This window comes from Eptatretus burgeri, chromosome 13, assembly GCF_056783735.1.
Source record: "Eptatretus burgeri isolate ZD-2024b chromosome 13, Ebu_testis_v1, whole genome shotgun sequence".
NCBI classification, from domain to species: domain Eukaryota; kingdom Metazoa; phylum Chordata; class Myxini; order Myxiniformes; family Myxinidae; genus Eptatretus; species Eptatretus burgeri.
In genome coordinates this window covers 66386886-66401828 of record NC_140973.1, presented here as the reverse complement: position 1 = coordinate 66401828, position 14943 = coordinate 66386886, and the positions used below count along the sequence as shown (strand labels likewise).

The window sequence follows — 14943 nt, the reverse complement described above, 5'->3', positions numbered from 1 at the left end:
TCCCTCCGAGAGACGGCGCACAGCCTTGCGGCTCCGGTGGTGGATGGTGTCTGAAGCCCAAGCTCTTGATCATCAGGAGGAGGAAGAGGAAGAAGACGCTCCCTGCGTGGATTCTCTGTTCCTTTTTATCCTCCCCGGCACACTCGCTCAGGCGCAATTCGTTCTCGGGGCGCGGCTCGCTCAGGCGTGATTTGTTCTCGGGAGGGGCTCGCTCAGGCGTGATTCATTCCCGGGCGCGGCTTGACCTTTTCCCTACTTGGCGCCCTGCCAAGCGAATCGGTGGGTGGGGGCATGACCTTTCCCCTACTGAGCGAGCTGAGAATGCCAGGAGCAGAGGGTTTTCGTCGTTGTTTTATTTGGAGCTGGAGTGGTCCGCAGCTGTTGTTGTAGTTCATGTTGGAGGAAAAATGTAAAAGAAAAACCGTGTCAAAATAACTCCACAGCGCATGAGCATTTAATTACCCATTAGTCAAGGGATGGGAAGCTATCTATCCACATTCACTTATCGAAATAACTGAGCTATAGGGCCTGAATGTTGTGTGCTCATGGCTTCCAGATTCGCAACAGTATTTCCCCGTCATAAATAAATGACCATGAACCTGTCTTGTGCAAAAAGCTTACTCATGTTAAAAGTCTCATCAATGTACCCCTCCAGGATACAGCAAAGGCTTTACAGATCAATAAACCTGTTGTTGTACAGAGCATGTACATCTTCAAGGTAAGTGCCAAGAATTGTTCTTTTTTGTTTTGGACAGTTTTCTTTATTTATATATTTGAAAATATTGTTCTTTTTTTTTGAATATATTGGACATTTGTATACACATTGTTATTTTGTGATTATTTGACACTTGATGGATTCAAATATAAATCCAATGTGCGACCACCCTCCCCACCCCCCACCCATTACAGCAACCAGGGATCGGGGGCGAAGGTACGCTTTATGGCAGATCAGTTCAAATTTTGTAAAACACACTATATGTATAAGGCTATCATTGGTCAGGTCTTCTTCATTTATCTATTCATTAATTTTTTAATCACCGTTTGTTTTCTTGCATAGAGATTTAAAAGCTTTACAAAACAAATGTATTGCAAATTAACTTCCATTCTTGGTTTCATGCATATATTATTCTTTCCAATCATTTATAGTTCGCCAACCTTCATCAGACATTCCGGACATTTTTGGAGTGTGCTCGTCCAGTCTTCCACGATTCTTTGTTTAAGTACTGCATAACCATGGCAATGGAACACAATACAAGATGGTGGTAGAGTTAAATTGCACTTGGCATCCCAGCAACACTTTTTATTTCAAAAGAAAACAGCTCCACCATTGTACCCTATTCTACCCTTCCTCCTGAAGCAACTGTCAAATGCAAGTTATATTGAAGCGATTGTGGAGTTCTCCAACTAATGCAGGAAAACCAACGATAAGGGCACTCAATAGAGCACTACCTCTGCCTGGCTGAAGAGTTTACATTTTCTACACCATTGATAAGCCAGATCTGGATTGGGACCTGAACCAAAATCTAATCAGCTTATTATTTTCACCGACCCAGCTCATCCATCAAATCCATCCATAGCTTTTTGAAATATTCTGCTCCATATAGTTTTTGGCCCAATCACTTAAGGGTGAAAAAAATTACTTTAAATAATTTTTAATCTCGTATCCCGATATTGACAAAAAAAAATTGAAACAATTCGTCCTGGTCACGCACCCAACCTGTCCACCAAATTTTGTTTGAATCCGTCCATAACTTTTTGAGATATTGTGCTCACAGACAGACAAACAAGGATGAAAACATAACCTCCATCGACTTTTGGTGGTGTAAGTAAAGCCATCAGACGAGCAAAATACTGCAGTTGAACGTGTTAGTATGGTGTGTTCTCGCTCCTCCATGAGCCTTGATGAGCTGTATTTTAAGAGGTGTTAGATGTGGCTTTAATCGGAAGAGATTCTCTCAGAGACAAAGCTCATGAGAAAGTGTAACTTGGTGGAGAGGGAGGAAGGACAGTTAACTGCAGCTATAAAATTGCAACAATAAGAGTTGGGTTGAGACATTCCCTTGAAGCTTAGTGGAGTGGGTGTTGCATCATCAAGTATGCCCCTGCGGAGGGAAAGTGAAGCTGGACAAGTGCTTCAACTGATCACCATGAATAGTTAACATTAAAAAGCCGATGGTGTGCCTTTCCAAAAGAGCATGCCATTGAAAGCTAGCACCCTAGACAAAGCCATGAGGCATGACAGCTGGAGCATAGCATGACAAGCTTAAAAGTTCTCCAAAAATATCCAGCGATGATTCAACAGTCAATTTGATCAATGCATTCAGCACGAGTAAATGAGAGAAAAATGGACGTGGTTTGCTGAAACAGCAGACCCAATATATTTTGAGTGAATGATTAAATGTTACTAGGAGATAACTGAGTGAGTCGGTCAATGATTTACAATCACATTTATTGAAGTTGCATTCCTACCCAAGTCGTTAGTGAAAATTTGACTACTTTCAAAATAGACGTTTAACCATTGAGGACGACGAAATATGATCAAACGTTCGCATCAATGTTAAAGATATGATGGCACAATTCTCTTCAACCTCACTCCTCCCATGTTCTCTTCAATCTCATCTCCAGGTCTTTAAGACAGCTGTTCACCACCATCTCAGATAGTCCCCAATCCAAAACCATGATCTTTTCTACTCTTGTTCCACATCCAAAATCCTTCCTTCCAATTTTCTCTCTTTGGGGCTTTCTTCTGGATCTATCTTGTCCACCCCATGCATCCTTTCCTGTCCCTCATTCCCCCCCCTCCCACACACCCATTGTTCGTCCAAGTCTCCCTCTATTTTGTCCTTCAACACTGCTGTTGGTGTCCCCCCCAATACTGTTACATTCAGTGTTCTTGCTCTTCCACGAGCCTCAACTATACACAAATAAAACCCCTTACCTGTTGATAAATGCAATCACCTTCAAGGTATGCACCCTTTCCTCTTGAATGGATGCCTTTATTCAGGCAGTCTGCTGATGTCATCGGTAGTGTTTCCTGGATCCCTCGCAAAATCCAAGTCAGCGTTGTTACGACCAAAAAAGATTCTTGAAATTAAGGTTTAGTTTTACAGTAGGTAAAGCAAATCGTATGGAAAAAAACATCTGGGAAATCAACAATTATGAAAAAGCTAAAGAAATTTTATGATCCCACAAAAGGATGACCACTGACCTGTGTGCTCCTGGGCCCCAAATCTAGTGACACCACACCAGGATGCGACCTTCCTGCATACAGAACCAATGCAATGCATCACCGGCTTCTGGTTTGCTGTTGAGGATGCAACAGAAGAAAACGGCTGCCTGCAATTCATTCCCGGATCGCATCGAAGTACGTAGATAGTGGTTCATCTCAATGCCAAATGGGAAGGGCATCATGTACATGGGAGCAGTTTAGACCAAACCTTATGGTCAAACATAGCTGCAGGAGAGTTTAAAATGAGAGGGGGAGGGAGAGGGTTCCAATGATCCCAGATATGAAATCATCAATGTGACCACTCTTTTCTCCTTTGGGGGCTGAACCTCTTTCTCTTGGAGAAGGCTCAAGCTTCGATTCTTCAAATCTGTCTTCTGGGCTACCTCTATTACTTAAACAAAACTTTGAAATCTTCTTCAGCCCTGGGCAAGGCTACAGCAAGGGCTAGTTACTTGCAAGCTGTTTGCCCCATATATTGCAAATGAGTGAATAAAAAGAAACGTTTACTTTGCAGATGAAATCACAAGGAGGCTGGTTCGGTCTCTGCCAACAGAGTACCCAAAGACCAAGTTTCTCGGTCAAGAAAGCGACTATCTCGATGAAGAGTTTGTGAAGTTACCCGCAATAAAAGGTAAACCGGTCAACAAGAGCGCTTTGTGTGAGTTTGCGAACTCAGGACAGCTGTGTAAATCACTTTATTCCAAAAAAAAACACATTTACAAGAGGCAACAAAAAGCAAAGATTACGTTCTTATTCTTTAAACAACATAAATTGCAGGAAGCCTCGTGATTTTCGACGGACGCGTGGTACACAAGAGCAACATGAACACATCAAACCGATCCCGACAAGCATACGTCTTCCACATCATGGACTCCCAAGACTGTATGTGGAGCAAGGATAATTGGTAAGGATAGGTTCATGCAGCAGAGCATAGCAAGTGACTGTGCAGAAGCACGTGGTGAAGTGAATGCCAACTGTACAGAATAATAATCTGCAATAGGGTGGTGGCCGTGGCCACACATTCATGAAGAAAACAGGGCGATTGGAAACGGGGTTCCAACTGTACTTTTGTCTCCTTCCTCCGACCCTCTTCCCTCAAGGATGCAGCCTTCCGTCGCACTGCCTTTCCCAGCTCTGTAGATTACCACCAAGGAAGTGCCCAGACCGATTGAGGGACTGCGCCACCACGAAAAGCCGGAGAACGATGACCAAATACAAAGGAAAGCAAATTCTAGAACACAACAAATTATCTTGATAATACACCAAGCAAATTTTACAGGACTCGGTGGCTTAATGGTTGGAGCATCCGCTCCGAGTCTTGAAGGTGTCGGCAATTCGAACCCCGGCCGAGTCGTCACAGAAAATATTAAAATGATATATGCTACTTCCTTGATTGACGCTCAGCATTAAAAAGCATAGGACATAGACTAACAACCCAAGGTTGGGTTACCAACCGAGCTGTTAGATTGTGCAGGCTTGATGGGACAAATGGCTTCCTCCTGTGTTGAAGTTCCTTGTAAGGAACGAGTGTTATTATAATCTTGTACACATTGCCACGCTTACACCGCCACACATCGATGAATATCACCAGAGTCGAAAGGTTGACGACATTCCAATGACTGCAAAGGGCATAGCAGGGTCATCGACCGCATTTCAAAACACAAGTCGATACAACGAAAAAATGTTACAACATGGCTGTGGAGTTGAAAAACTACTGGTGGATGGATGGTTGACATGGAAGAAAAAGTTTTTTTTGGAATAGGAATAAAATAAAGGATTAAACTGTGCAAATGCAAACGGTATTTATCATTACAGTCACTTACCGTAAACGAGTACACTTTGACGGTTTACATACGTCTTGCTCACGTCATCATAATGGATGTTGGCCGATGGGCAGCGTCGTGAGACAAAGCAATCGGAGTCAACAAAACAATAATACCAATGAGCCAAAGGCTTTGGAGGCTTGCACTTGTGAAGAGCAGGACACAACCAGGGAGAGCCCAAGCAACTGACCGTCACAGTCCCACGATGTGTCCAGAGCAAGAGTAATCGGGTGATGTTTATTCCAGCACAAACGCGGCACTGCAAGTGGGCACCACAATGGACCATGTTGCTTGCTCTTGCCAATCAAAACTATTGCTCAATTGCTGTCAGCAGGCGGAGAGGAACCTTTATCCGAGTGCATACGTAAGGCAAGCAAGAGGTGATGTGACAACCACAGCACAGCTCACCTGTTAGAGTACAGCAGATAGCGACACCAAAAGCCAACAATACATGGAATCGCAACTTCAGGACAAGGCGGAATTTTGTTACCACAAATCTGTGCTTAAATTGAAACATCATTGAAGGTCAGGTGAGGAGCAACAAACATGGGGAAGTGCGGAGGAGGGAAAAACATGGCTGACAATTTGAATGAGAGCGATTGAGAACAGAGCACAAATATGTCACAGTATGTGCAGACACAGGAACACTTACCCTCCAGCATTCTGGGAGATCTCCATCACAAGGTCTTACCAACCCTGCAATCACACACTAATAAGCTACATATTGCATATGCATAAGAGGAAGTCCGATTTGAGAAGAAAACAAAAGGCAGCATGAGGGGAGGACGGAGATAAAAAGGAGTAAAAAAAAAAAAAAATGGAGGAAATGCTCGACTGCGACAGTGGTGGAAGGCTGAGTGGAGGCAGAAAGACAGAACAGTTAGCATGACAATTCAAAATGGCAATTTTTAACAGACGAGTTGGTTCTGAAAAAGGGATTCACATTACTCTCATTTTAACCTTAAGCTAAAACAAGAATAACCACATATTGCAACTGCCACACTCCCTCCCTCGATCTCATTTTGATGCCGATGAGAAGAAAGTCCTGGCGTGGCAAGTTTAACGGCGTGGAGTCGAGATGCGATTGAACGAGGAATAAGAAGGAAGTTATGGAGATTACTGATTACCAACACAAGATCTACCTCAATGCAGCATCAATGGGCTGGCAAGATAGCTCAGAGGGAGTGTGCTCGCCTTTGAGCTGTCGAGCCTGGGTTCGATTCCTGATCCGATTATAAACTGCAGGATTGGTGCTTCGACAGCAGGCAGTCGCATCAATAAACGCACCATCCCTAGGATGAAAGTTAAGCCGGGGATCCATTGGCTAGCATCAAGATGGTGAACCTCAAAGATCGAGCCGTTGGCATTCGAGGGTCGTTCGACGAAAAGTTGATGCATTATTGCCGGCACCCTGAACAAATTAAAAATTCAAGCCTTCAAGAAACCTACGGCCGAGCGATGGGACCGTCTTCATCGAGAAATTCGGCAAACCCAAAAGGTGACTGGGGAACAAAAGTTTATGTGCTACACAGGTCAATGGCCACAGGAAGGGCCTGGACAGACGAGAGACGCAGTATCAATGTTAAGACAGCCACCCACGCAAGTGAAGAAGCGCTCGCACACCTACAATTACTTCTGCAAATTCTTAGCAAGATAGACGGCTGTGACAATGCACAGGTAAACTTCAACTTACACAAAGCTAAATATGATTTCAGTGCAAACCTATGGAATGTTAAGTGTGGCCAAGTGACCATGAGAGTACAACACCTGAAACAAAGAATACAACTATGGATGCGAGGTGGAGAAATTTGGGTTCAGAAATGTGGTGAAATCTTTTGACTCGGAGAATGACTTTGCAAAGGTGGCACATCCGATATGGTGTTGCACCGTCAGTAGTCACTATCAGTTACATTGCTAGACTGGCACAAAATACTGTACTGCACTGCACTGCACTGCCATTTATTTTGGGAATTGGGACTCACCTCAAAAAGTGAAAGCAAAGGCAGTGGAGGAATTTCCAGTTACACTGTACCTTGGTCCTTGGGCTCCTGAAGTTGAAGCTTCAACGTGAATGAATGGCAATCGCAAGAATTCACAGATGGGCATGCCGGCACACCGCCACCACGAGTTAAGTTTGCACGTGGACCGCCCCCTCCCTGCCGCCACCATGGTGAATTGCACTTTTGTGTTTTTAGAACGCACACTTTTCCCACAGGAACATCGAAGAAAAGTGGGACGTGAAACCATACCCAGCGGGGTACAAGTTGGGAGATTTAATTTTGGGGAAGGGAATTATGGTGAGAACAAGCAAGGTTTTTTTGTTTTTTTTTTAATCGACGATAAATGGTGGTTTGAAGGAAACGAGAAAGAAGGAAACAGTACATTAGAGGGGGAAAGAGGTGGTGGCAAGGTGAAATAGTGGAGAGAAAATAATGAGATGGCAAGAAAATGGCCTGGTCTGTAACGACTCATTGTTTGCAACATCACAGGTGACATTACAGACAGGACTAAGGTGTGGGGTGTGAAGGCCACACCTGGCCAACAAAGACTGCAGACTGCAGGTTGCAGGGCCTGGGAAACAATGAGGTGTGGGATCAGGGAATGGACCCAACAAATAAAAGTGTGGGGCAGGACAGGACGGGATCCAATGTATGAAGACGGGGTGCGCACAAGGATGGGGATTGATGGCCGCCAGTGGCGAGGGGAGACAGGGCAGCGTGGGACGAGGAAAAGCGGCGCTGCGCAAGGCAGGGAGGGGTGCTTGCAACGGGGCAGTGCACGGTGGGGCTGGACAATGAGGAACAGGGACAGCTGGGTGGGAGTATGAAGAATGGGGACGACCAGATGGGGCGTTGAGGGGAATGATAATGGCCATGCATGGGGAGGTGGAGGTGGGGAGAGTGGTGTAATTGGTCGTGCATGGGGAATGATGTAATGGGTTGGGTGTGCGTGTGTGTGGGGAGGGGGAAGAATACAAGGTGTGTAGGGATGTGGTGTACCTGGGAATGCAAGTGGGGGGGGAATGGGAGTCTCATGGGTGGGATAGCAGTGTTTAAATGTGCAAGGGCAAGTATGGTGGAAAGTGCAGTGTGCGTGTGTGTGTAATGGTTGATGGCAAATGAATATGAAGGATAACGTGGAAAAAACACGAGGGAGGGAAATAGTGGAAATTGAAGCTGGCACAAAGATCGACGAACATCGCATGTTCAACGAATGACACGCAGGCTGTAGTTTGTGCAAGAGGTGGTGTGAGATAGACAAAACAGCGATGGCTATCGGTGTGCGAGCGAAACGTTGGGGCTGAAAAGTATTTTATTAAAAACTCAAGAGCCGCGATACAGGGCGGAATGCGGAGTAATAATAATAATATACGCAATGACGAATGAGATTACACAAGCACAAGAAAATGTGGCGGACCTGGCGGGCTGCAACCGTGTACACGCCATGGAAAAACCGCCCAACACCTCAAACAACCAGAACGGACTAACATCAGCCGATTTACAAAGCAGTGCCGAACGTGGGCGTAAAATGATGATGATAATGATGACGATTATGACGATGATTATCAGTGATAAACGCACCAATGAATCGCACTACACGTTCGCAGAAAAGGGCCGAATAAATGTAAATGGGAAAATTAGTATCAACATGAATGCATGAACAGGAATCAACAAGATCAAAGAACAACGCCAACCCCATGTCGCTCAGCCAACACGCGAGCACGCAATTTTCACCCAAAACTAAAATTGAGCGGGTACAAATTCCCGGGAGGGGGGGGTATGGGATGAGCCAAAGGGGTCAGGAGGGGATATGGGATGAGTTGGGGGGGGGGATTGAGGATGTGGGATGAACTAATTGGGGGGGTGGGAAGGGGAAGGTGAAGGTGGAGGATATGATCTGAAGGGGGGAGGAGAGGACATGGGATGATCTGAAGGGGAGAGGAGAGGACATGGGATGATCATCTGAAGGGGAGAGGAGAGGACATGGGATGATCATCTGAAGGGGAGAGGAGAGGACATGGGATATGATCTGAAGGGGAGAGGAGAGGACATGGGATATGATCTGAAGGGGAGAGGAGAGGACATGGGATATGATCTGAAGGGGAGAGGAGAGGACATGGGATATGATCTGAAGGGGAGAGGAGAGGACATGGGATATGATCTGAAGGGGAGAGGAGAGGACATGGGATATGATCTGAAGGGGAGAGGAGAGGACATGGGATATGATCTGAAGGGGAGAGGAGAGGACATGGGATATGATCTGAAGGGGAGAGGAGAGGACATGGGATATGATCTGAAGGGGAGAGGAGAGGACATGGGATATGATCTGAAGGGGAGAGGAGAGGACATGGGATATGATCTGAAGGGGAGAGGAGAGGACATGGGATATGATCTGAAGGGGAGAGGAGAGGACATGGGATATGATCTGAAGGGGAGAGGACATGGGATGATCTGAAAGGGAGAGGACATGGGATGATCTGAATGGTGAGAGGGTTGGGAGAGAAGGGGGCAGGAGATATGAAATGAGCTAAATCGGAACGGCACACTGGAAGCAGTTTTCTATATTAATTAGATGTCCGCCTATCTGAACGGGTAAGTACTAGTTATCATAAACGCCATATTACCCACTCCAAAAAAACTCTCGGTACATTAAACAGTCCCCCCCCCCCCCCACTCCCCAATCCGTTCCGCTGCCCATTCCCACGGACACCGCCCTAGTACACTCTCCGGGCGGCGCTATTGTAGCGCTCGTAGGCCGAATCTCGCTCGTAGGATTCCGAGAGCCGGTAGCGAGAAGCGATGGCCGGCGGGCTGAGGGCCCTACGAGCATACAAGGCATTGGACGTGGGGTAGGGGCGCACGGGGCTTCGCTCTCTGGCCAGCCGAGGGGCGCCGCGGTAGTAGGAGATCGGCAGTCGTTCGTAGGGGTCGCGGAGATGAACAGGTGGTACAGGAGGAGCATGCGGCGCCTGAGCAGGATGTGGAGGAAGCGGACGCCTCTCGTAAGGATCCGGGTAAGGAGAAGGACGAGGACGAAGGGTGAAGCGCTCCTCCAGTGCGTAAGGTCGCCCGGGGACCTCTCTTCTGGGGCCAAGGCGACCGTAACCTGGCGGAGGTGGTGGTGGCGGCGGCGGTGGTGGTGGAAACGGTCGGCCGTAGCCCGGCGGGACGGGTGGTGGTAGCGGGTATCCGGGAGGAGGGTGTGGTAGCATGCCCATCATTCCGCCATTACGGTATCCCGGGAAGCCTGTGGCCGGCCCGTCGAAGTCTTCACGGCCGTGCGTGCTCACCGACAGCTTCACGTTGAGCGCCCTCCCGCCGAGGGTCTTGCCGTGCAGAGCGTCGATGGACTCCATGACGGTCGGACCTTTCTCCATGTGCACGAAAGCGTAATCCTTGACGATATCGCATTCGAGGACCCGCCCGTACTTCTCGAACATCTCCTTGATCTCCCGGCTCGACACCGAGATGTCCACATTGCCCACGAATATCTTGATGGCGTTTCGTACCTTCGTGGTGGAATAAAGCACGTTGATGCGGTTGTCTTTGAATTCAGACTTGTGCAGGTCGGCGATGGCGTTTTTCGCGTCGATCTCCTTCTCCATGTGCACGAACGCGTAGTTCTTCATGATGTCGCACTCGTTCACCTGGCCGTACCGCTCGAACACGGTTCGCAGCTCGGCCGTGTTCGCCGAAGCTGGCAGATTGCCCACAAACAGCTTCACCATGTCTGCCTCGTCGCTGCTCTGAGGTAACCGAGGGAAAAAAATACGTCCGAACTGCCTTCACTTCGTCCGAAGCAAGACCGTTCCCTCGTTGCCTAAAATGGCGGAATACGCTCAACTTCCGGTCGAGCTCGTGTTCCGATTTAAATGTTCGTTTTTTTTTTTTTTGTTTATTTTTTTTAATCTCCCTCTATATGGTTAATCGTATGTATTTTCTCAACGATTATGTGAGAGAAAATAATATTTTTTTCGGGTTTATAACGTCAGTGTGCCCGTTGATTTGTTCGAAGGTTTAATTTTATTCCTTCAGCGTGAACGAGTTTTATCGCGTTCATCTTTTTTCATACGTCCAACCACTGTTTTCATTACAAGCAAAAGTATACTTTTAACAATTTAAAAATTGCATTTTGTTGTGAAGGTGTTTTTTCGCAATACACCGCTTCAAATTCGACCAACGATTATTATTAATGTGCTTCTTCTATCGAATCGTACAAGCAAATGATTCGACGTTATTGATAGAATACAAGCCATTGGCTTTATAATCTGTGATTTATTTTACTCTACCACTTCAGGGTTCGATTTATGTCGAATTTTGACCACAATGACAAAAAAAAGGGAATGCAAATCGCTTGTAAAATGGCGGCAACTCAAACCGTTGTTGTTGTTGTTTTTGTATTCTTTTAGAATGTTGTTGTTTTAAGTTGTGCTTTACCCATGGAGTTCATGTTTTGTAGTGATTTCTGACTTATGCAGCTCGTGGTTTTATTTTTTTTAAATATCATAAAGAGTTTATAAATCCTCTCTTCACAGTACCAGTGCCTTCACCAATCGAACGAATAAGGCTACTTCTTGTTTAGTTAGTAACGGCATAAATTCGTCTCAAATCAATTCGTTTTCCGTGCATGGTCAGTTTAGGGCAAAAAAAAATACCACTTGAGCGGCCGGATTTCTGTTGTTTTTTTTCAAGGAAGGCTTCGCTGAAGGCAACCTATTAAATTTATTCGAGAATACAGTCCGTCGCTTCACTGATGTGGATATTAAGAGGGCGCGGGAGGTTGAAAGAGGGGCGGGAGGTAGAAAGAGGGGGGGAGTGAAGAGGAAGGGAGGAGGGGTGGGAGAGCTCTAAGGGGGTGAGGAGGGGTAGGGGTGAGGAAGGGGGGTAGGGGTGAGGAAGGGGGTAGGGGTGAGGAGGGGTAGGGGGTGAGGAAGGGGGTAGGGGTGAGGAAGGGGGTAGGGGTGAGGAAGGGGGTAGGGGTGAGGAGGGGTAGGGGGTGAGGAAGGGGGTAGGGGTGAGGAGGGTAGGGGGTGAGGAAGGGGGGTAGGGGTGAGGAGGGGTAGGGGGTGAGGAAGGGGGTAGGGGTGAGGAGGGGTAGGGGGTGAGGAAGGGGGTAGGGGTGAGGAGGGGTAGGGGGTGAGGAAGGGGGTAGGGGTGAGGAAGGGGGTAGGGGTGAGGAAGGGGGTAGGGGTGAGGAAGGGGGTAGGGGTGAGGAAGGGGTGGGGGTGAGGAAGGGGGTGGGGTGAGGAAGGGGGTAGGGGTGAGGAAGGGGTGGGGTGAGCAAGGGGGTGGGGTGAGGAAGGGGTTGGGGGTGAGGAAGGGGAGGTGTGGGAAGCGAAGAGGTGGGAGGTGTGGAGAGTGACACCTCATCAAACGTTGCTATACACTCCGGGAAGGAGGAGGGGTGGGAACTTGGAGGATGGGGAAGAGAGGGGGTTTGGGAGGGAGAGGGGAGGGGTTTGGGAGGGAGAGGGGAGGGGGTTTGGGAGGGAGAGGGGAGGGGTTTTGTAGGAGGTAAGCATGAGTGAGAGGGGAGGGAGTTTGGGAGGAGATAAGCATGAGGGGAGAGGTTCTCGACTTGCATTTGGTAGTGGGGCTTGTGGAGAAAGGAGAGGGGGGGTAGTACAGGATTGAACAAAATGGGGTATGTTGAAACATGTCCATCGTGGATGGTGAGATGGAGGGAGGGAGGTGGGGTGTGGGAGGAGGTAAGTGTGATGGAAAGGGGAGGAAAAGGCAGTGTGAGGGGAAGAGAAAGGTGATAAAACATGCTCAAATGACAACACTTTCTTTTTAACAGCTGGGTTCTATATAAAACCAGGTGGGAGCATTTAAAAGCTATGCTATCTTCCTGGCAAAGGCCAGCCTGCATGCATGCTCATAGATGTAGCAACCCTTGCATCCCTCCGGTCGGCTCACTGAATCCGATTCATACATGCCACACATTGGGGAAACTTTTACATTCAAAACTAAACCGTCAGTCCTAAATGGTCCCCTTAACAGAGGGAGAGGGGTGGGGAAGGGAGAGAGTTGAAGAATAGAGGAGGGTGGAGGAGAAAGGAGAGAGGAGGAGTAGGGGAACAAGGAGAGGAGGGGTGGGGGAGGAGCTAGGAAAGGGAGGGTGGAGAGAGCGAAGCCTCAGCAAAAGTCGCTTTACACTCCAGGAAGGGGAGGAGCCGGGTTGGGTGGAGGTAAGCATGAGGGGAGGTGTTCTTGACGTGTTTGGAAGTGGGACTTGTGGAGGGGGGAGGAGGTAAGTGCAGGATTGAACGAAATAGGGTATGTTAAAACAGCATGTGAATACAGCACGCAGAGACTGCCCAAGGACATGCAAGGGGGTGGAGAGGGGAGGGGAATGCAGTTACAGGGGAGGGAAGGGAAGGCAGCATGAGGGGAGGATTGAGAAGGCAGTGTGAGAGGAAGGGAAGAAAGCAGTATAAAGGGAGGGGAATGCAGTGACAGGGGAGGGAAGGGAAGGCAGCATGAGGGGAAGGGAAGAAAGCAGCATAAAGGGAGGGAAGGCAGTGTGAGGGGAGGAGAAGGCTGCATAAGGGGAATGAAAGCAGCATAAGGGGAAGGGAAGTAAGCATGAGGGGAGAGTAGGCAGCGAACCGAGGTGATAAAATTAGCCAAAACAGCAACGTGTTCTTTTTAACCGCCGTGTTCCACATAAAACCGGGTGGAAAATGTCTTCCTCCTTCATCTTCTTTACTTATAAATGAGTCTCAATCAATCCCATTTTTCATGTTGATTAGATTCAGAAAACGCTGATTATACACTGCCTTTTAAAGCATCTCAAAGCAGGTCGCTCGAGTCGCAGGTGAAAAAAGGATACAAAAAGCAGGTATTTCAATAATTTATTCACATGATTTTTAATGGGTGAAAGTTTATTTTTATTCCGTTTTCGTTTTTTCAGCAATTATGCAAAGATTGGTATTTCCGTGAGCAAAGCGATGGGTCTTACTTCTGGTGGCTTTGAAACGAACAACCAAGCACTTTCCGGTCAGTTGTATAAATCCATGCACCCGGAAATACCCAAGCAATGTCTGAATTGGACAAATGAACACCTTTTTTCGCAGTCAGAACTGCTGCTAAGTTCAATTATGGAGCTTAAATTTTGTAATTCGGCATAGTTTAAGAAATTCTCAAGGTTATGGCCTGTGCGGAAATGAAATGCAGCCACACACGCTGGCGTCTCCGGGCGTTTACAAGCTTTATAATATTTCCAGCGATTCATAGTTACTAGTGCATGCCCGTACGTGCGTGGCTGTACGTGCGTGGCCGTACATGCAAAAAAAACCAAAAACTTTCAAACCGCGTGCCAGAAGCAACCACACAGGCCGTTCCTTCGCTCTCTCGTGCCCGTACGTGCGTGGCTGTACGTGCGTGGCCGTACATGCAAAAAAAAAAACTTTCAAACCGCGTGCCAGAAACAACTACACAGGCCGTTCTTTCACTCTCGCGTACCCATACGTGTATGCCGTACGTGCAAAAAAAATATATATATTTCAAAACCACACAGGCCGTTCCTTCGCTCTCGTAAATGATGACTGGGTTGGGGCATTGTGTTTATCTATAAATGTGCATAATAAATCGAGAATTTATTAGAATACAGTAAGTCATCACTATCTGGAAGTCCATACATTGTAACCCGTCATGGGGAACGCGGCTGAGGATCTTTTCCCCAACGGCCACGCCTACGCAGCAACGTTTCCTGTCATTGGTTTGGTAAATAAATGGCCATAACTTGGGAACTACTTGTCCGATTAATATCAAACCTTGAGAAAGCACATACTCAGGTCCCCAGCAATATACCTGGCAAGTTTCAATTAGATCGGACCAGTGGTTGTCGAGAAACAGAGGTCACAGACACACACACACACCACACACA

The 14943-nt window shown here is 47.3% G+C and overlaps 2 protein-coding genes across 4 annotated transcripts in view; one reads left to right on the top strand and one right to left on the bottom strand.

Moving 5' to 3' along the window:
- Window positions 1-5026, top strand: part of PHYHD1 (phytanoyl-CoA dioxygenase domain containing 1) — a 24838-nt gene extending 19812 nt beyond the window's left edge. The window contains exons 6-11 of one of the 2 annotated variants that reach the window (XM_085850694.1): window positions 656-718; window positions 910-931; window positions 3236-3364; window positions 3744-3860; window positions 4007-4133; window positions 4330-5026. In XM_085850694.1, coding sequence (XP_085706820.1) covers window positions 656-718; window positions 910-931; window positions 3236-3364; window positions 3744-3860; window positions 4007-4133; window positions 4330-4369 — 498 coding nt within the window. In that variant the 3' untranslated portion in view covers window positions 4370-5026. The remainder of the gene's footprint in view (window positions 1-655; window positions 719-909; window positions 932-3235; window positions 3365-3743; window positions 3861-4006; window positions 4134-4329) is intronic. The other variant, XM_085850695.1, reaches the window with a different exon arrangement.
- LOC147014689 (uncharacterized) lies at window positions 3909-10908 on the bottom strand. 2 transcript variants are annotated; one of them, XM_085850693.1, is made up of 2 exons: window positions 5053-10908; window positions 3909-4848 (listed from the first exon to the last, which is right to left on the bottom strand). In XM_085850693.1, exon 1 carries the CDS (start codon window positions 10778-10780, stop codon window positions 9767-9769), a length of 1014 nt encoding a protein of 337 aa, XP_085706819.1. In that variant the 5' UTR covers window positions 10781-10908; the 3' UTR covers window positions 3909-4848; window positions 5053-9766. The 2 variants fall into 2 exon arrangements, with proteins under 2 accessions (XP_085706819.1, XP_085706818.1); XM_085850692.1 differs by having other exon boundaries at window positions 3909-5460; window positions 5705-10908.
- Between the last annotated feature and the right edge of the window lie 4035 nt (window positions 10909-14943).

Coding starts and splice junctions, on each gene's coding strand:
- LOC147014689 (XM_085850693.1), bottom strand. CDS start 10,780: ATGGTGAAGCTGTTTGTGGGCAATCTGCCAGCTTCGGCGAACACGGCC.